Source organism: Paroedura picta, chromosome 1, assembly GCF_049243985.1.
Source record: "Paroedura picta isolate Pp20150507F chromosome 1, Ppicta_v3.0, whole genome shotgun sequence".
NCBI lineage: Eukaryota > Metazoa > Chordata > Lepidosauria > Squamata > Gekkonidae > Paroedura > Paroedura picta.
The window spans coordinates 42,754,575-42,776,840 of NC_135369.1; the positions used below are offsets into that span (position 1 = coordinate 42,754,575).

General features: G+C 43.4%; 2 protein-coding genes across 9 annotated transcripts in view; one reads left to right on the forward strand and one right to left on the reverse strand.

Annotated features, from left to right (window-relative positions):
• TMEM178A (transmembrane protein 178A) lies at window positions 1-20,066 on the forward strand. Of its 3 annotated transcripts, none has more exons than XM_077335789.1 (4): window positions 1-587; window positions 16,071-16,184; window positions 16,730-16,902; window positions 18,969-20,066. In XM_077335789.1, the coding sequence occupies exons 1-4, from the start codon at window positions 152-154 to the stop codon at window positions 19,023-19,025; spliced, it is 780 nt and encodes a 259-aa protein (XP_077191904.1). In that variant the 5' UTR covers window positions 1-151; the 3' UTR covers window positions 19,026-20,066. The 3 variants fall into 3 exon arrangements, with proteins under 3 accessions (XP_077191904.1, XP_077191896.1, XP_077191889.1); XM_077335781.1 differs by having other exon boundaries at window positions 16,730-16,867; window positions 19,005-20,066; XM_077335774.1 differs by having other exon boundaries at window positions 2-587; window positions 16,730-16,867.
• The window catches only part of THUMPD2 (THUMP domain 2 tRNA and snRNA guanosine methyltransferase), a 23,107-nt gene continuing 19,669 nt past the window's right edge, over window positions 18,829-22,266 (reverse strand). For 2 of the 6 annotated variants that reach the window (XM_077335746.1, XM_077335737.1), the window contains one exon: window positions 18,829-21,672. In XM_077335746.1, the coding sequence (XP_077191861.1) occupies window positions 21,330-21,672 (343 nt within the window). In that variant the 3' untranslated portion in view covers window positions 18,829-21,329. The remainder of the gene's footprint in view (window positions 21,673-22,266) is intronic. The other 4 variants (XR_013230612.1, XR_013230615.1, XR_013230614.1 and 1 more) reach the window with 2 other exon arrangements.

Consider the following 22,266-nt stretch of genomic DNA (forward strand, 5'->3'; position numbering starts at 1 on the left):
CCGCCCGCCCACCCGCCCAGTCAGTGCCTTGGCCGTCCATGCGGCGGGGCTGCCGCCGCCTGCCCGGCCAGGATGCGCGGGGGCTTTGACGGGAGGGGCGTCCGCTGAAGGGGCAGCTGCGAGGTCGGAGGGGGCAACCCCGGAGCCAGCCATGGGCGGGCGAGCGCTGGTGGGCGCGCTCAGCCTGTGCCTCAGCCTCTGCTCCCTGGCGCTGCTCGTCACAGCCATCTTCACCGACCACTGGTACGAGACCGACCCCCGGCGCCACCGGGAGAGCTGCCAGCACCGCGCCGGCAGCGCCCACCCGCCCGAGCAGCGCCGGCGCCTCCTGCCCCTGCCGCACTTGCCCTTGCGGGGCGCCAAGCCGCGCCTCCCTCGCGGCGGCGCCTGGGAAGCGGCGGCGGCGGCGGCGGCGGCGGAGCCTCCCCCGGGCGACCTCCTCCTGCTGGACAACTGGCCAGCCCTCCTGGGGCTCGGCGTGCTGCAGTCCCGGTGCGGCCGCCCGCTCTTCGCCACTTACGCCGGCCTCTGGAAGAAATGCTACTTGCTGGGCGTCGACAGGGACCTCGACAGCCTGGTGGAGCGAGGTAAGGGGATGGCCCCAGCTGGCGTTCTTCCGGAGTCCACCCCCTGGCCCAAATGCCCCCCATCGCCTCCCCTGCCAGTGGAGGACCCCCCCCCCCTTCCCAGACCATCGTGCACCCCGTCACTGCTGCTTTAATGCAGGGTTGGGATACCTTCCAGCTCTTCCCCAAGTCCCCACTACTGGTAGCCTGACCTTCCCCACAGGTCCATCAGCGTCTCCCCCACATACCTCCATGCAAAGTCAAGGTACCAGTCACTATCCGATGCAGCTACCTTAGGTCCCCCTTACCCTTAGCTTCACATTCGTTGGGCACATAACTTGCAGGCACACCCCTCTTCCACCCTCCCCCTCCAGTGATACTTCTGTGCAAAGTCACTTGCTTCGGGCACAAGATCACTTAACACAGCATCGTCACTTTGCTCTCCTCACACTCCCACCCCCATTTCCCTACTGCATTGTCAGTGTACTTGTGTGTTCTGGCAATTGTCCTTATGCCCTCCAGGGAATTGCTGGCATGCAGCGTGGTCTTATAACTCTCCTTCATATCGATTGTGGTTTGTACCCCACTCCACTCCCTCCTAATTAGTGCAAGGGATGCACAATAAACAGGAAGATAAGAGGAAAAGGGTATGATGCATTGGGAATCTGCTGAGTATAATAGTGATAATGTGCATTGAGTAGAGACTACAAGCTGTCAGGATCTTCATCTTCCCTAAAAGTAACCAAGACGCTTCTGGTTTATGTTCACTATTCAGTGTAGCCCATCACTTCTCATTTCATGGATGCTGGACCAAACACATCAAAAAAATACAGAGCATAACCAATCTGCTGTCAGCCAATCTTCATCAACCTCCTGATCGTATGAATGCTATGAATGACTCCATCTACCTAATGCATAAAATTGGGCACTCTTGATCCATTTCTCCTAATCCTTCATATATTATTTCATGCTCCACTGAATTCTTTTCAGTTAACAAAGCATAGTAAATGCACATGATCATTTACACATACCAGTTTGCCACATCGAAGTCCCACACTCCCCTTCTCTGGTGTTTTATTCACAAACAACATGACCAGACAAGGTTTTTAGTAATATTTTGGTAGTGGATCATGCTAACAATAGTAAAATGGCTGCCCTTCCCCCCACTGGTGCCAATCAAGAAAGCAGCTAAACTAAGCCAGCCATAGACAAGGTCTCAAAATACTTAAGAGATTCATTGCGTATGCAGAAAAATAAAACTTTGTAAATTAACCAAAATAAATATAACCTCTCAGTCCCCACAAACCCAGGCTAATAATGCTGAGAGACAGTTGTGAGTCAGGGACAGGTGGGGGAGGGATGGAAGAGGAAATTAGCTTGTTCAAACCCCTTATAGGGAGCTTATAGGATCCTGAGGGGGGAGATTTTGGGGGGTTGGGATTTTCAGATTGTTTCTGCCACCAGCATTATTTCCTAAGGAGTTCCCTCCAAATACCAATCCCCTCTGCAGGCAGCAAAATACAAATCCCCTCTTGTAGTTTCTAGACATATTTTCTTATTCTCTGAGCATGAGTAACTTTTCCCCCTGCAGATTCACAGACATTACAACCTCTTCTTTCCTCCTAATACAAAGGCACTGTAACCTTCCCTTCACAACAAACAGGCATTGTTTCATACTCTGCTGAACAGCTTTAACATTCATTTTTGCCTTAAGCACCCTAGAAACATGAACTATCTTCAAGCAGTGATATGACAAAGCCTCCCCTAAGCCTACACAGAGCCTAGCATCTTGACCATTGTTCTTTAGTACTGCTGCTGCTTCTGTCTCTGGTACACAAATCTCAAATGAAGGCTTCTAAAACAGCACTGGGTGTTCATCAGAAGCACTCTATGTGAGACATAAACAAATTATAAACTAGGCAACTAACAGAGCTAGAATTTAAATTACTTCATTGTCATCAGCTTTAATTTTTGGATGTAAATTATTTTTAACAACAACAGAAATATGAAGATATTTGTTTGGGATCATAATACTAACAATTATGCTGGCGCAGATTCTCTGTGTTAATTTCCAGCTCACTGCTAATTCACTGAAATCATACAAACACACACAGAGTTGTCTTCTCTCTCCCAATCCACAATACTTGTGAACCTTAAAAGGGTGTTCCATCTGTATAATCTTAAATATAACTGAGTTAGTGCTCTGACAAAGAAAGTCAGTATTACTGAAAATGGTGGTATAGAAATGTCATCATAAATAAATAAAAATAAAAGTTACAGTTCCTAGGTGATAGTACAAGTTTCAGGTTAAATCTTCCTATGGATATATTCAGTAGTCTTTAATATGTGGCATGTTTTGCTTTATTTTTGTTGTTTGACTGAATCCTATAGAACTGTTAGCTATAAGTTCTATTGCATTTGGCAAAAATTTTTCTGATCAATATATTTTCAGACAAACCTCCGCGCAGAGCAGATTACACATAAGTGAAGACACATTTTTGGAACTTGGCAAAGAAAAAAAGCGAGTAGTAATTAGCAGGGAAAGGTGTTAAACATAATTTCTCTTTTCAGTTTACTAATTTGCCATAATTTGCTTTTGCCTTATATCTCTAAAGTTATGATGGTTGTTCATTTAGTCTGAGAAAGAGTGCATGCACTCAAAAGCTCATGCCTTGAATAAATCTTTGTTGGTGTTAAAGGTGCTATCGGACTCTATTTTTGTTGTTCTTTTTTCCAGTTTGATTTCTCCCTACTCCATTGCTTCTCCTTATTTGTTTATGAATGTAACTGTACTTTCACCCTCAGGGAAGCAGCCAACTGTCCCTTATTAAATCGGATAATGCTATTCTAAAGTTCAGTTCTCTTCTCTTATTGGTTCTACACAGAAAAGGGGCATTTTGGGAAGAGGTCCAGTGAATCCACTCAAGGAAACTTCTTAGAACCTGTTCAAAAGTAAGGGTAGATAGTCCTGTTTATGGAGGTGTCTCTATCCATTCTGTAAGAGTCGATCTGGAGTTAAAAAATAGAAAATGCAGGGATTGTTCAAGTGTCATTATCTCAGGCCATGTAATTACATTCTAACTACAGGTGACTTTTTAACCTAAGATCTGTTATCTAGCATCCTTGGTATAATATGTAGTCTAGATTGTTAAAGCTCTAGTTGAGTACCAGATTTGGGGACTAGTGTTTTAGAGAGATAATGTAGCATATGGGCCAGGCAAAGCTGTCTTGTCATTACATATCTTGTGCATTAAAAACTGTGATATTATACCTGAAATCAAGAATCAAAATGGTAGCTGAAATGGTAGGGGGTTGTGAGATTGTACAGAAACGATCAAGGCAAGGAGCAGTAGATTTTTCTTCCAAACTTACTGGGAGGAGGAAGTAGCAAGCATAGGAAAGCAACTTTCATATAAAGGTAACATTTGTGCGAGCCTTACCAAAATGCTCGGGAGCCGCTACTGTAAAATACACAGTTTTACTTAGTTACTATAACATATAGTATCATCACGGTACACAGTGCTTTCCACAATAAAAAAATACAGATCTGTGCAAAAATCCAGAATTTCCATCTTTAACGTGTAAGAGCTAAAAATAAAAAATGGGTGTTCATGGGAGAGGAATTCATACCATTGTATACTAGCCTTGTATGTGTTATCTGTGATAGCTTCAAGGGAACTTGCTTTCAGGAACATGAGTTAGTATGTCAGGCTAACCAACTGTTAAATGATTAGTGATAAAGAACACATTAGATTGACTATTGAACATATTGACTCAAGTAAAGTGCCCCTCCCATGTGTAGAAGTAATCTGTGGTTTATATGTGATTAGAAGCAAGGGAAATAGTTCCAAGGGGAAATCATTGTGTGGGACACATGTATATATGTGTTATGCATGTGTGTGTAAACACCATTCCCTCAAGTATGTATATTGTTCCAATCCCCATTGTTGCAACTACATACAGTCCAGAATTTAACACATGAATACCAGAATATCACTTGGGGGATTGGTTCAGGCACAATACCCTATGCACATTTTCAAGACACCCCAACATTGTTTAAACTACAAGTGCAAAGATATAGGCTAGATATCAGGGAAAAATTTTTCACAGTCAGAGTAGTTCAGCAGTGGAACAGGCTGCCTAAGGAGGTGGTGAGCTCCCCCTCACTGGCAGTCTTCAAGCAAAGGTTGGATACACACTTTTCTTGGATGCTTTAGGATGCTTAGGGCTTATCCTGCGTTGAGCAGGGGTTGGACTAGATGGCTGTATGGCCCCTTCCAACTCTATGATTCTATGATTCTATGAACATGAAGTAGGGATTTATAGCTCAAGAGTAACTACTAGAGCTATTACATCCATAGCTGTGGAAAATCACTTACAGGGAATAACAGTGCTTAGCAGAATTGCATAACCAATTCCAAAGCTTTTGCACAGCAATGCCAATGGTCTCTTGACAGAAGGGAGGAATTAATCCAAATTCTGGGGGCTGATATGTCACATTCCTTGAATCTGTGGAGACATCGTTGGCAGGCTAGTAGTGCCTATGAGGTGATTCCAGAGCTGAAGTAAACAAAAATGACTAACTGTCAGCAGTGCATCAAGCGTACATATTGAGAGACAAGGGTCAGGAAATTAATATACCTCCTGAAGTGGAGGTAGCAGCATACAAAGAGGAATTTCGGGGAAGGGGGGTTGTCTTCAGATTAAAGATGTATAACCACCACCCCATGAGCAGTGAGATCAGGAGCAAGCCTGTTTACTCCCCTCAGAATTCCTAGTGTGTGTAAGAGTGAATAGAAATGGATGTGTAGCAAAGAAGTAATTCCAGGTTTTATTTCAATGTTATTTCATTACCTCCTTGGGTAATAGGTTCTGAATTCAAAAAATGAAGTGGTTTCAGTATCCACCATCACGGGAGATCCTGCATTTACATAATTTCTAGGTGTCTGATCTGGGAATCCAATATAGAGTATAGTGAGGGGAGTGAGGAAAGAAGCAGAAAGTGAGCCCAAAGCCTACTCTCAGTCTTAGGCATGTTGGTTGTTGCCTTACAGGGCTGGATTAAGACCCACCTAGAAGAAGAATTGGTTCTTATATGCCATTTTTCTCTACCCAAAGGAGTCTCAAAGTGGCTTACATTTGCCTTGCCTTTCCTCTCCCCACAATAGACACCCTGTGAGGTAGGTGAGGCTGAGAGAACCCTGATATTACTGCTCAGTCCAAGTCTAGTGATCCAAGTCTCTGTCTCAAAGTTAATTTTTTGTAGTTCTTAGTGTCACATACTAATTGGCTTGAGTGGCCCTCCATTTGGGCCCTCCATTTGGAAATCACTGGCTTATGACACATGTATAAAGACTGTTAGCCTGTTACATGATTTAACTTCTCCTGTTGTTTACCAATTCTGCTAACCTCTGATCCATCTTGAGGCTTTAAAGATTCCATACTTCACTGCTTTATTAGGCAGTATATCTAAAACCCACTATGACTCCTGTATTCTGAAAAAGACACATGGAGTCCTCTTAATGTTTTCTTTCTCCCTCTGGAAGGAAATGGAAAGCCTAGTCAGTAGGCATTTTTATCATCTCTGGAGTGTGACCTTCTGTTTACAAGCTCAACAGTTCTCCAGAAAATGAAGCCCTATATGACAACCAAACTTTTAAAAATGACTTAAAAGTTTGCAGGATGTTCAACCAATTAGGGCAGAATACTGGACTCCTGGTTTACAAAAAGGGGAAAGTAATTTTTGGTGAATTGTTTTAAAAAATTTAAACTTATTTGTGGTTTTCAGCAAGGGAATCAGGGTGCTGGTTGCTCAAGACTACCCAATAACTTTATGGGACAGTGGAGATTTCAGTGTAGGTTCTTTGCAGCCAGCTCAGCACTACAATCCTAGCACCTCCCAGACCCAAATCTTGCCGACTGAGCAGTACCAAGTGGCTTCTGAAGTGTCATCCCAAAAGAAAATGCAGGGGAATTGATGCATGTGGCTGTGGTACTTGCTGAGAGTGATTGATTGGCATGAACCCTGATCCACTGCTCAAAATTCCTTCTTCAGAAAACAGCTTTTTCATAAAACTGATTGTTATCCACCTCTAGACAGTACCTGCTTCAGCCAGTAATCTTATGCAGTCACATTAATCTAAAACAGGTTTCACTTTTTATGGATCCTGAAATTGCGTGAGTACATAAAGAACCTGTAAATCACATTATTGAAGAAGAAAAAGTGAGCAGTGACTCACAAAAACTTATACCCTGCTACAAATTTTGTTAGTTTTTAAGGTGCTACTGGACACTTACTCTTTTCTACTTCTGCCGATTTATGTTTGTTTATTTATTATTTGATTTATTTCCTGCTGCTCCCGGCAAGCTGTCTTGTAGCAGGTTACAGAATAAAACCCCCACATAAAAACCATACAGAATTGAATATTGTCAATGGTGTATTGTTGTCAATGGTGTATTTGTTATCAATGGTGTATCATCAGACTGGAGAGAGGTGAGTAGCGGGGTACCTCAGGGCTCAGTGCTTGGCCCGGTACTTTTTAACATATTTATTAATGATCTAGATGAGGGGGTGGAGTGACTACTCATCAAGTTTGCAGATGACACCAAATTGGGAGGACTGGCAAATACTCCGGAAGATAGAGACAGAGTTCAACGAGATCTGAACACAATGGAAAAATGGGCAAATGAGAACAAGATGCAATTTAATAAAGATAAGTGTAAAGTTCTGCATCTGGGTCAGAAAAATGAAAAGTATGCCTACTATATGGGGGATACGCTTCTAGGTAACACTGTGTGTGAACGAGACCTTGGGGTACTTGTGGATTGTAAACTAAACATGAGCAGGCAGTGTGATGCAGCGGTAAAAAGGCAAATGCCATTTTGGGCTGTATCAACAGAGGCATCATATCAAAATCACAAGATGTCATAGTCCCATTGTATACGGCACTGGTCAGACCACACTTGGAGTGCTGTGTGCAGTTCTGGAGGCCTCACTTCAAGAAGGACGTAGATAAAATTGAAAGGGTACAGAGGAGAGCGACGAAGATGATCTGGGGCCAAGGGACCAAGCCCTATGAAGATAGGTTGAGGGACTTGGGAATGTTCAGCCTGGAGAAAAGGAGGTTGAGAGGGGACATGATAGCCCTCTTTAAGTATTTGAAAGGTTGTCACTTGGAGGAGGGCAGGATGCTGTTTCTGTTGGCTGCAGAGGAGAGGACACGCAGTAATGGGTTTAAACTTCAAGTACAACGATACAGGCTAGATATCAGGAAAAAAAATTTCACAGTCAGAGTAGTTCAGCAGTGGAATAGGCTGCCTAAGGAGGTGGTGAGCTCCCCCTCACTGGCAGTTTTCAAGCAAAGGTTGGATACACACTTTTCTTGGATGCTTTAGGATGCTTAGGGCTTATCCTGCGTTGAGCAGGGGGTTGGACTAGATGGCCTTTATGGCCCCTTCCAACTCTATGATTCTATGATTCTATGGTTCTATAAATATCCCCATTAAAAAAAAAATACCCTGGTGGCAAACTATCTCCAAACCCCACAGCCACAAAGGTTGCCTCCCTGTGTGCCATAGGGCAGTGGTCCCCAACCTTTTTATCACCAAGGTCCGGTCAACGCTTGACAATTTTACTGAGGCCCGGGGGAGGGGGTAGTCTTTTGCCGAGGGATGTCACCGTCGCCGCCTGAGCCCCTGCTCCACTTGTTTTCCCGCCGGCGCCCCTGACTTCCTGCTACCCACTGGGGGGGGGGCGCTGCCAGCAGCAGCAGCAGCACAGTGCCATGCTGAGGGGGAGCCCTTACCATGGCAGCCGCCGGAGAGCACCAAAGGTGAGACAGTGGCAGAGTGGCAGGGCAGCCCCTGAGGCAGCAGCCAGGGAGGAAGACAAGGAGGAGCGGCGGCCTGGTACTGACTGGTCCACGGACCGGTACTGGTCCCCGGACCGGGGGTTGTGGACCACTGCCATAGGGGACTTCAACTGCTGACAATCCACCAGCAGCGATAGTCAGCCTGGTGGCGATCTCTTCTGGGGGCCCATTTGATCTTCCATACCACAGCCTCAACCATAGACCTGGTGGAAGAGCTCCATCTTGCAGGCCCTGCAGAAAACTGAAAGCTCTTATAGGGTCCTCAGCTCTTCTGGAAGCTCATTCTACCAGGCTGCGGCCAGGAACATAAAAGCCCTGCCCCTGGTTGAGGACAGACAAACTTCTCAGGGGCCAGCATTCACCACCAAATTACTACCCACAGAATGTAAAGCCCTGCTGGGGGCATAGGACAATAGATGGTCCTTCAGATATGTGGGTCCCAGGCCACAAAGGGACTTAATGATTAAAACCTTGAACCTGATCTAGGCTACAACTGGTAACCAATGCAGCTGCCTCAGCACTAGCTGGATATGGGCCCTTCAAGGTGTCCCAGTGAAGACCCTAGCAGCTGCATTTTGTACATTCTGGGTTTTTTGGTCAATGGGAGTTGGGAGCAAACAACATGAAAATCAGATCAACATTTGAAACCATCGCTTAATAGTTCTACTTATCCTGTTCCATTGCTCTCTAGAAACCCAAGTAACTGTGCAGACGTAACCTTGAGTTTTTACCAAGCTGTTTGTAGATATAGGTTTTCCTATATATAATGTACACAGCCTATCATAGTTGTTAAGACACAACAAAACACTCTTTGTTATAATGAAATGTTTCAGCATAATGCCTCCGAAAATGCAAACATTTCATTCATTTATTAGATTGTCTAGGGAATTGACTGTAAATTGTTTTAATTGTGCTGTGTGAACTGTAATGGTGGAGTTTGTCAGCATTGGTCAGGGATAGGCTTCTCTATTAGTACTGAAATGTAAAAATAGATACTGCTTTAAGTGCTTTCATGATCATAATCGGCAGAATCATTATGGCATTTCACTACTTGTTTCTCTAGGGGGGACATTTAATATTTATAGCCAGCTACATCGCATAGCAGAAGGAAATAGCTTCCTTGCAATAGATGCTAGGGTTTCTCAGCCCCGTTCTGCTCATGACCCCATACTTCTCATTATATCACTATGCTTGCTGCTGCAGTGATTCTTAACAGAAAAGAAGCGCCTGAGTTAAGTTAGCATTTATTCAGCCCATATACTAGCAGCTCATGTTACTGTCTGTGACAGTGAGGCTTCATCCATACCTTCTAGGTGCAATGGGCTCCATCATAACCTCATCCTTTGTGAGGCAGAGTTCAGATATTATGCCCCTGCACTGTGACAGCAATGGGGGGGGGGATGAACACCTTGGGGCAATGGTAGTGGTAAGCCAAAGAGGAGCAAGTAGTGGCCCATTTGTGCTACCTATTGACCAGCGTGCTCCTGTATACTTCTGGGAAAGCCCAGCATCATGTGTCATCAAGGTGGGAAACACAACGACACAGTGGTAGCTGGAGTGATAGTATACATACACAGTGCACAATTTTATTGCAGAGTAGAGTGGTACTCTCTACTTGGGATATAAATTGTGAGTTGGTGATCCAGCTGATTTATTGACCATGTGGAAACTCCATTTGGAGCTGACAAGAATGTATGGTGCTGTTATAATAGTGATGTTCCACCAACTGAGCTAATCCACATGGTAAGCCACATACAAATGCTAATGTCTCCCTTTAGGGAGTCACCACCAACATCTAAGTGTCTTCTGGCCTCTTGTGCTGGATGACCTCTTAATCTGCAGATGACTTTGTCCAGTCATGCAAGTTATCAAGTTGTTGCATTCACCAGTAATGATGTTGTCCCAAATAAATGGATCAGCTAAAATAATGAATTGGTATTTGCATACCTAGCAAGTGTGAAAATACTGGTGCTCTTCCCCAGCTGTGGACCCCCTTGGCAGGAAAGGCTGATGAATCATCCACTGTAGTGTCATTCATTTATTTGCATGTAGTGGAAAGCTGGAGTCCTTTGTGTTCAGTGTGTCTGCTTGACATGGCCACCTGCAGTTCTTCTTGTTGATTTTCCTTTGAGGAACTCCCCCTCCCCAAAGTCGAGAGTAAATGAAAGATACTGCCTGGATGAGTTGTAGATTACATCAGCTGCTTCCAGAACATATAATGGGAAACCAACATAGGGTGCTAACGTTCTTTTCCAATTCATAATTCTATAAAGATAATTTGGGGTACTCCAGGATACAGTTTTTGTGGATCACAGCATAATCCATGAATGGAAAAGTATTTTGAACCAACTAAGCCCCTTCTCCCTTAAAAATCTCACCACTGGCTCATACAAACATTGGAGAAAGCTAGGGACAAATTAAATGGGCACTGGTGAGTTGCAGGGAACAAGTGGAAATTAAAGGAAGGACTCCTCTTTGGCTTACCACTAGAATACAATTTTAAGTTTCTGATTCATAGTGAACTAATTGATGCTTTTAGATGTGCCAATACAACAGGGGATCATTAATTTTTGATACAGCAAGAAGTTCATATTCTAAGAGTGTGTGATTTCGGTTTCAAACGGTTTTTGCTAGTTTTACGAGCTCCCTGCCAAACATTTCCAGTTTCTGCTCCCTTATCTGGTCACTAGTCTTGTGCTGCATGCTGATGTTCAGAATTCCAGGCTTGTTTGTTGTCTTCTTGAGACAATTGGATATCTTATTGCAAAGTAGAGTGGTACTCCCTGTAAGGGTCATATATGATTTTAAGTCCTAGTTATGGACTGCTTCTTTGCATAGTGTATCTGAGCACTAATAAATCTATTAGATACAGGGATATGGGGATCTGCCCTACAATGGCTGGTTTCCCATGGTCAGGTACTGAGAGTCACTGTTGGAGGGGTGAGCGGATCAGTTGTACTGCTACAAACTCCACTGTGGGGGGTCCACAGGGTGCAATTATTTCCTTGGTCCCATTTAACATCTTCAGGTCCAGAGGTATGGGCTGGCTTGTCACCGATACCTGGATGACTCACAGCTCTTAACTGTTAATGAGTGGCCAGCCAAGTACTCTTCTTGTTCTTTAGCTGAATGCCTGGGAGCTGTGGCAGAGAAGCTCCAACAGAGCTGCCTGAAGCTCAGTCCTCTGAAGACAGAGGTCCAGAGGGAAGGTCCAGAGGAGGATATGCCTTCTCTGTCTTGATGGGGGTGGCCTTTGATGCTTCCCTTACCATGGAGGTGCAGGTCACTAAAGTAGCATGCCAGGTTTTTTTCCATCTATGCTAGGTGAAGCTACTATTGCCCTACCTGGCTCCAGAACACCTAGCCATAGGTCACCACGAGGTTAGATTACTAACCTTGCAATGGTCACCACAAGGCTAATTACTTTAACTTTATCTACTCAGGTTTTCCCTTATCCCTGACCCAGAAATTCCAATTGAACCAGAATGTTGCTGCCTGGATCCTCACAAGGACCACATGAATAACGCATATACAACCAGTTCTCCTGCAGCTGCACTGGTTGCCGCTCTAGTTCCAGATCAGGTTTAAGGTGTTGGTTTTGCCCTTTAAGGCCTTACACAATCTGGGACTTGCATACTTGGGGGACTGCCTCTCTGAATATATATCCTGAAGAGCTCCTTGTTCAGCAAACTCCAAGCTGCTGGTGATCTCTGGCCCCAGGGAGGTGCATGTGGCCTTGACCAGAGCCTGGGCCTTTTCAGCCCTGGCTCTAGCCTGGTGGAACGAGCTGCTGGCAGAGACATGGGCCGTCACAGCGCTCTTCCACCAGGCATTGGGTTGTCTAAATATAAATACAAGTTACATACATTTGTCTCCAAATTAGGCAGAAGATGGTTTTTAGATGTTATTTTAACACCTTTAAATGTATAATTAAAGTATATTTGATATTTTGTATATTAGCACTGCATATTTAGCTATATTTTAGGGTTTTTTAATGCAACCATTTTTGATTATCTTCCTTATGTGGAATTGTGTCCCGTCCCCTCCCACATTTGGTCGCATTTATTTATTTGTTAGATTTATTCCCTATCACTATCAGCTTACCATCTCATGGCGTGTTACAGATAAAAAGATTTTAAAAACCCATCAAATTAAAACCAATCACAACCCCCCATTACCATACGTGGCAGTGAAATAAGATGGAAGAAATTCCAGGAGCTGAAGTGGCATTAAAAATGGAGGGCTTGGCATGTCTGCTTTCTGAACCTGGATTTAATTAGGCTTGGATAGAAGAAACGCTGCTATTGGCCAAAACTGGTGCAGAACGAAGATCCTCAGTGCTGTTGGGCCAAAAATTCATGATCTGATTGCTGTTTTGTGAAATTTGAGCTGTATTGTGATTGGTAGAACTTTAGGATCTGAAAATGTCATTGCTGGGCGGTCAGATTTGAGCTACCAAAGGATATTGGTGGAAGGTCATAGAATCATAGAGTTGGAAGGGGCCATACAGGCCATCTAGTCCAACCCCCTGCTCAACGCAGGATAAGCCCTAAGCATCCTAAAACATCCAAGAAAAGTGTGTATCCAACCTTTGCTTGAAGACTGCCAGTGAGGGGGAGCTCACCACCTCCTTAGGCAGCCTATTCCACTGCTGAACTACTTTGACTGTGAAATTTCCCCCCCTGATATCTAGCCTATATCATTGTACTTGTAGTTTAAACCCATTACTGTGCGTCCTTTCCTCTGCAGCCAACAGCATCCTGCCCTCCTCCAAGTGACAACCTTTCAAATACTTAAAGAGGGCTATCATGTCCCCTCTCAACCTCCTTTTCTCCAGGCTGAACATTCCCAAGTCCCTCAACCTATCTTCATAAGGCTTGGTCCCTTGGCCCCAGATCATCCTTTTTGCTCTCCTTTGTATCCTTTCAATTTTATCTACGTCCTTCTTGATGTGAGGCCTCCAGAACTGCACACAGTACTCCAGGTGTGATCTGACCAGTGCCGTATACAATGGGACTATGACATCTTGTGATTTTGATGTGATGCCTCTGTTGATACAGCCCAAAATGGCATTTGCCTTTTTTACCGCTGCATCACACTGCCTGTTCATGTTTAGCTTACAATCCACAAGTACCCCAAGGTCTCGTTCACACACAGTGTTACCTAGAAGCGTATCCCCCATCCCGTAGGCATGCTTTTCATTTTTCTGACCCAGATGCAGAACTTTACACATCTTTATTAAATTGCATCCTGTTCTCATTTGCCCATTTTTCCATTGTGTTCAGATCTCGTTGAACTCTGTCTCTATCTTCTGGAGTATTTGCCAGTCCTCCCAATTTGGTGTCATCTGCAAACTTGATGAATAGTCCCTCCACCCCTTCATCTAGATCATTAACAAATATGTTAAAAAGTACCGGGCCGAGCACCGAGCCCTGAGGTACCCTGATACTCACCTCCCTCCAGTCTGATGAAACACCATTGACAACAACTCTTTAAGTGCGGTTCTCTAACCAATTCCCTATCCACCTATCTGAAAATCCAGATTGCAGTCCTTCAATTTATCCATCAGAACATCACGGGGAACCTTATCAAAAGCTTTACTAAAATCCAAGTAAATGACATCAACCGAATTTCCCCGATCCAGCAAACCTGTTACTTGGTCAAAAAAGGAAACTAGGTTGGTCTGACAGGACCTGTTGGAGACAAATCCATGCTGACTTCCTTGGATCACCAAATTGTCCTCCAGATGTTTGCAGATCGCTCCCTTTAATATCTGCTCCATTATCTTACCTACAACAGAGGTCAGACTCACTGGTCTGTAATTTCCTGGGTCATCCTTCCTCCCTTTTTTGAAGATCGGAATAACGTTTGCTCTCTTCCAGTCCTCCGGGACATCTCCAGTCCTTAAAGAGGTCCTAAAGATGATGGACAAGGGCCCTGCAAGTTCTTTGGAAAGTTCTTTGAGCACTCTTGGGTGCATTTCATCCAGCCCAGGGGATTTGAACTCATCCAGTGCAGCTAAATGCCTCTCAACAACCTCTCTGTCCATGTCAACTTGCCACCCAGACACTATCCCTTGGCTACTGCCATCTCTAGATGTGCCTAAACCCTTTGACCCGTGGGGAAAAACAGATGTAAAATAGGCGCTGAGCCTTTCTACTTTTTCTGCATCCTCCGTTAGAGTTTGTCCATCTGCACCCAACAGTGGGCCTATTGCCTCCTTTACGTTTGCTCCTCACATACCTTAAAAATCCTTTCTTGTTAAAATGGGCTTCCCCAGCCAATCTTAGCTCAATCTCAGTTTTGGCCTTTCTGATGATTGATCTACAGTGCCTAGTAACCTGTAGGCACTCTTCTTTAGAGCTCTGTCCTTCCCTCCATTTCCTGAACATCTCCCTTTTCTTTCTTAGTTCCTCTTGAAGTTCTCTGTTCATCCAAATAGGCTTCTTAGAGCTCCTGCAGTGTTTTCATCTTTCTGGGATAGTCATGGATTGAGCATGCACTAGCTCTTGTTTGAGTAGCACCCACCCTTCACATGCTCCTTTCCCTTCCAGCATTCTTGTCCATGGTATGACACTCATCATGTCTCTGAGTTTATTAAAGTTTGCCCTACGAAAATCCAACATCTGCGTCAGGCTACAAGCTTCATTGCCCCCCCCCCATCTCAAAAGAAATTCTATGAGGACATGGTCACTTCCCCTTAGGGTCCCCTACCTCCTTCACCTCATCCACCAACTCTTGCCTGTTGGTCAGTATTAAAGGTCCAACTCTGATCTGCCAAAGGACATTGGTAGAAGGTCAAATTCTGAGCTGTAAATACATGATATAGTAGGGAGGGGAGACATATCTAGCTGCAAATGAGTGTGTCAATTGGGCATTAAACATTTGACTTGTACCTCTTGACAGTGGTCAGCAGATGGATTCATGGCTCTTCCTGCTCCCTTTATTAAGTTTCCAGAGAAGTCCACATTGTGTGGAAGACTGTGAGAGTGTAATTATTGTCCAGTAAACATGGGCTTATTGCCAGGGTGTAAAGGGGGTACACAAAAGAGTTATGTTCATGTTTTAATTGAGATATTTTGACTTTATGCCAAAAGATAAACCCATCTGGGCCTTTGACTGTTTGCCAGAGCATTTAGGGGTGTAAAAAGAAGGTGTGGGGCAATACTTAGCCTCATCATGTGTTACTTATGTTACAGCTGTGTCCTAATTTTCTACTTCCAAAACAAACAGAATTGACTCTACTGGAATAAACCTCTCCTCCTATCTCCATTTTACCTTCACCTTTCAGTCATCTCCCACATCTTTTCTTCTCATTCTATAAAATATGTGCAAATCAGGGAACTTCCAGTGAACAGGGCTGAGTTTCCTACACTCAGCAAGGTCCCTTTCCATTCACGTTCCAATAATTTATTATTTAAGGATAATGACAATTATACACAAAAACACAGCAGGAAAATTATTAACGACTTTCTATGTCACTACACGTAGGTATCCACATAGCTGATAACAACTTTTTCCTACTATTGCCAGTGCTCTGGCAGAATTATTTGTGAATGACTGGTGAAAAGGTTCCTGTCTTTGGTACAAATGAAAGTGTTGAACATTTCCCCTCCCCTTTCCTTTGCCAAAGGTATTGCTCAAAGATGCACAACAATCAAGTACCACTTCTCTGTGCCAATACGTTTACAGAACATCCCATTCAATTTAACCAAAACCATTCAGCAGGATGAATGGCATCTGCTACGTAAGTATTTGCACTTTCAGGTTGTACAAGAATCCTTTCTAAGGCGATATTAAATATTATGAGGTACTATTAGAAAGACCAGGAACTGAATTTTGGGTTAAGAAATGTTTAGTTATTGTCAATCATATGTTCTGTTTGATATTTAGATATTTGACAGCAGCTATATAAAGTAATTTTAAAAGAAAGATGCAAGAAATTTCCTATTTAAATCCACACTCCATGCATATGCCATAGCCTGTGCAGAGAGGCCCTTATCCAATTTTAGTATACGTGCTGCTGAGGCCTAGGAACAAATCAGGTAACCAATCAAGAGGCCCTTATCTATTTTCTAAACAATACTAGCAGTGTCGGTAGTTTGATGTGCTGACAATTTTGTTAGATTTGCACTTTCTTCACACTCCTCTATTACAGTTCCTCAGACAAGGATATTTTAAACCGGCTTGTCTGTAAGGCTTGTTGTGAATAGTGTATTCAGAACCTTTGGTTTTTTAAAAACATGTCGAAGTAATTTAACCTCCTGTTTTTTGTTTTCCTTGTGGAAACAGATCTGAGAAGAATCACAGCAGGTTTCCTTGGGATGGCAGCAGCTGTTCTTCTGTGTGGGTGCATTGTAACAGCAGTCAGTTTCTTTTGGGAAGAGAGCCTCACACAGCATGTTGCTGGGCTTCTCCTCCTCATGTCAGGTACCACTTCATCTCTGCCTGCTAACGTTGTTGAGGTGAAATTCTTTCATAAACTCATATGATGATAACCAGTAAATCCTGCTCGTTCAAATTAAATCCATTTTCTACTGCATAGAATCCATATGTTAAATGTATTTGAATGCTTTCCTTTCCCCAGTCTTGAGACACACAATATAAGGTAGGTTGAAAGGGATTGTTTCTTGGGGAGTGTGCAAACATCCCATACTCACCTCTGTCAAATAGTCAAAGGACATTTTTATATTTAAAAAACTAAAAACTACAGAATCTGTTTCATGAGAAGCGACAACCAAGATAAAAGAAACATGGGAAGTGACTCTGTCATACTGCTTCGGGCCTACCTCAAGCCATTTTCCTGTACTGAAACAGCATGGGGAAGTAACTCCCCCACGTCACAGAAAACACCATGTGGCATAGCAAAAATAACTCCCTTGTAGTGCTGTTTTGCCTGGGGAAAATGGCGTGTAGGCAGAGGACAGGTGGCTTTCCTTTCCTGTGGCAGCATTCCAAACCCATCTGGGCTCCCGCTTATTTTTTAAAAGCCATTCCCCACACCTCCTCTGCAGCTGTGTGGAACCCAAATTGGGTCCAGGGAGCTCAGCCCCGACTAACTGGAAATCCAAACATGTAATCTGGCTCTTAAGACTTTTGGCATCCAAAGAAGATTGTCATTTGTCCCACCCTATGTGGTACACTTTTTTGTTCCTGTGGATCCAGACGTAACAGCTGGGATTAATGTGAGACTTCTGATTTCTTTAATTGTGATGTTGTAAATTGGAGCAGAAGAGGTCAATGGTGCAGTCCTAGGAAGAGTTACATTCTTCTAAATCTGTTGACTTTAATTGGTTTAGAAGCATGTAACTGGGGATTCCTGGTGGTGCCTTGTGCAGCCACTTGGGTGACATGAATGTCCAGTTTAATGTAGAATGGTATGATACAGTATGATAATGGTATGATAAGTCATTGCATACTTAGTCTTCCCTTATGAAGTAGACAGAGGGGAATGACAGGAACAAGCGTGATATCCACTTGCTTTTCCAGTTCACTACCTTCTCTTGTGTATGTACAAAAACTAATGTTGGTATTATAGGGCAACAAAAGATTATTTCTCTTACCAGGGCTGCTACAAAATTTAGACTGGTGGTGGTGGGGGCGGAGATGATGTACATTGGCCAGACCTCCTTGGAAATAGGGTGAGACGGTGTACATCATTCTCCCCCTTGGGTGGAACTATGTATGTCATTCTCCCCTTCCTCTACCTATTTTCAAAATAGCCCTATGAGGTAGGTAAGGGTGAGGGAAAAATATCAAATTTGTAATACGGATGAACACAACATACATCAGAATATTGAGGCTCATTCAGATACATTTCATTGAAAATGATATAGTACAGACCAACCACAGTCATGATACATGGGCAAATTCTGATGTGCATTTGCATGTATGGATCTTATTCCAGAATCAAATACTAATGGAGAAATCTGCTTGATATGTTAGCTGAATCAGGGTTCTACTCAGACAAGAGAGACTGACCATGATTCTGCGAAAGCATATGCCTAACCCTCTCACTGAAATCAATGACATAAAGTGCAGAGCCAGGACTGGATTATATCTATTATAATAATCTTCACATTAATAGTTTGGCTTTAAAAATAGTACTAACCTCTGTCCTAAAGAAAATAACTTTTGATTATGCGTAATTTCACTTCTTAATTTTGAACAGGGCAGTTATCAGGCTATTCTTGTATACAGTGTAACTTTTTGCTTTCTACCAGCATTAAGCCAGTGTCAGTCCAAATGATTCAAAAGGGAGGGCCTGTGGCTATAGCATCTGCTTTACATGCAAAAAAAGGAAAAGGAAAAAAAACTCCCAGGTTCAGTTTCTGGCATCTTCAGTTTAAAAGACCAGGTAATAAGTGATCAGAAAGGCCTGAGGCTCTAGAGAGCTGCTACCAACCTGAGCAGACAATACTGATCTTGATAGACCAAAGGTCTGACTCAATATAGGGCAGCTCCCCATGCCTGCTGTGATGCTGTGAGGTGTTTGCTAACCATGATGATGTGATCTGGGCTTTTTTTACAGGCATCTTTTGCACTATTTCCCTCTGTACTTATGCAGCAAGTGTCTCCTATGAACTAAACCGCCTACCGAAATTCATCTACGGTCTTCCTGACGATGTTGAACATGGATACAGCTGGTCTATATTCTGTGCTTGGTGCAGTTTAGGACTCATAGTAACCTCGGGATGTCTTTGCACCACTTATCCATTCATTAGCAGGAAAAAGATGAGCCATCTAAAATCAACCAGAGACTCTTCTGTATGAGCGTTTATTGGGAGACAATCTTTTCTTAAGAGGTGGCAGGTGAAGAGTTATAAAGGAGCTAGATTCAGAACTCCAAGCACAAAAGCCTGCTCCTTAAAATGCCAAACATTGTGTCTTAGTAGTCAGGAAACAAAAAGGAGTTGTTGTTTTTTCTACCTTCAGGGTGGCTGAAACAAAAGTTCAGGCACAAAAGTTCTTGCAGAACTAACAATTCAGCACATTGTATATGCACACATCATAAATGAGAGGGGGCAGTTCCCACTCAGATAAAACTGTGTTAAAAATTTAGGGCTGTTTTTATTGATAATTATTCATTATTAACATAACAAACAACAGCAAACCACAACTGCCAAATACCCAGTGGTAAGAGTATCTCCTTATGGTCCTTAATCAATCTTAAACTTGAATTTAGACCATTAAAATTGTGAAAAGTCTTCAGTCCTCTTCAGGGTATTATTAGTCATCACCAAGGGGTAGCATGTAGGAGCCTTTCTCAAAGAGTTCTGATATTATGAATGACTAGGAGGACAGTGCACATTAGAAACAAGAGAGTAGAAGGAGGTTGAGGAATAGGACTTCCAGAAGAGGGTGAGACTTGAGAACACGCCATTTGACTTCCGTCAGCCAGTTCCTTTGGTGCAAGTTTTAAAAAAATGCTGTTCTGTGGTAGCAACATTCCTGCTCGTAACATATCTCCTTGAAATATCTTTTGTATTTCAGATTAAACCAAATGGCACATGTAAACAATGTGAATGAATGGGATGATGCTTGTTAGTGCTGTTGGAAGTGATAACTCTTGTAACATCCTCAGCCTTTGTCTAAAAACGTTCATCATTAAAGGTCTCCTTTCTGTTAACAGACTTCATAAAGTTTCTGAGTGAGTGACTTGAATGCAGGGACACATTTAAAACAAAATCAGGAGTAAAAGATGCCACCATCTTCAGTTACATGAGATTCCGCATTTCTGAAGACCTCATTGGAATTTCTTGGGGCAAGTTGCTCAAGTTGAAGAGGGAAATGTAGATGAGAAGGCAAAGGCTAGCTCAGCCTAGGTGCAGAATTCAAATGCTGGAGGCAAATCCCCTATTTTAGACTCACGGCAGCATATTTTCTGGAAGGTTCCCATATCAAAGGCTTTCAGTACCATATGCTGGCCCTGAAATGTCTCACCAGATACATTCACAGAACTCCTGGCCACCTGTTGCTTATTCTCAGGCCTAGCACAGAAAGGCATTGCCTTCTTGACTGTTAGCACTATAAGTCAATGAAGATCAAACTAACCATATAATTAAATCTCCCAGTATCAAGCAGCTGCAGAGCCCCGCTATTTATACAGGGGCTACAGCAGTGAGACAGGGTGGGGGCCCAACCTTTTCCCCTACAGATTTTCCTTGATACAAATCACACAGACACACCCCAACTCCTACAAGATCCTGTAAGTTAAAAAGACAGATACAATATGTCTGCATGCCTTTTCCACTAACACCTTTGAGGACTTGACTCTTACTGGAGCAACAGCAAAGAGAAGGGGCTCGCCAACCGATCCAAGGTCCCTTCCCTTGTTAAGGTCAAAAGACATGCCAGGAGACGTAATCACAGAAACTAAAAGTAACGTGCAACTTGGAACCAATGTTCATGAGACTGTTTTGTGAACAACTGCTCATTCAGCTGCAGCCATGCCCAGAGCCTAGGAATGTGGCTCCAGTTAAGAGAATTCCTCAGCTGCTGGCTTGCCCTAAATTCCGCCAGCATAAATGGCACATGGGCCTTGCTGTAGATACAGCGGCGCTACTACAGTGTAATTATGCTTGCAATAGGTCTGAGGTATGATGGCAAAAATAGGTGGGAGGAAGAGACACATCACATTTATTCTGCTGACCTTTTGTACAGTATAACCCACCATTCAGGCAGTATGCATTTTTAAGCATGTTTTCCCACATGAGGTTAACTCTGGCCCAGGGATTTTAAGCTACTGACCATTTGGACTTTGGATTTTACTCAGACTATGGAAGCCAGTGCAACTGTACTTACCTTCCCAAAGTCCAGCTGCTCCAGCTCCACATGATTTGAAGCACGTCCTCCAAGCTTTGACATGTCCAGTCATCCTAATGTGCTGCTGCTAGCTTTTTATACTTGGAAAGTTTGCTAGTACTTTCTTATATTTGCACATGAATGCATCTGTTTTGCCAAGGCTGACTTCAAAGAACTGCACCAATACAAGAGAACCAAGAATTGTTTTTGTACTGATGATGTCTTCTTTCCCTGAACCTTGAGTTGATGGGCTATCGGTTTCCTTCTGGGTGTTTGACTCAAGGGACACCATTGCACATTCTGTGTGGTTACTCCTAGATTCTACAGAGCTGTGATTCTCAGTCTCAGCACCATTGGACACACCACTGTTAATGCGCTTATGGAGTTCTTGACTAAGCAACAGTACAACAGTCCCTCCAACACAAAGCACTCTGAAAAACAGCAAGGGGCACAATTACAAAACTTTGGATGAGCTCCCCATTTCAAATGATTCCTGTAACACTTTTCACTATATAGACCACTCTGCTATTCTTCTCTCATTTCCCCCATTTACCTTCACAACAGGTCTATGATACATATTATGACTATCCAACTGAATCATGAGTATGTTAGCTGCCAGAAGTCCACAAATGTAGCGACCTGGTTGCCATCACTGACCATGAATCCCTTCATTGTGGCTGCCAGCTATATGCCAGCATATGAAATGCCTCTCTGTGAACTACAGAATGACCGAAGGAGGAAGCATCATTTGTGCATTTTGCATTGTACACCACAGATTCCTCCTCAGGAGTTGTGTGAGGAACAACACCCACAGCACAATCCCAGAGTTAGCAATCCTACTGAAACTTAATTCCATCCTTACAGGAACTTGCAAATAGTGAGTGGGATTCTTGTTGCCTCACTTCTGAATGTCTGCAAAACCCAATTTGACTCCTCCTAAGGCAGCCAGCTTGATTTAGTGGACTCTTCCACATACAGTCAGCTGGGTGACCTTGGGCCATTCACAGTTCTCTTAGAGCTGTTCT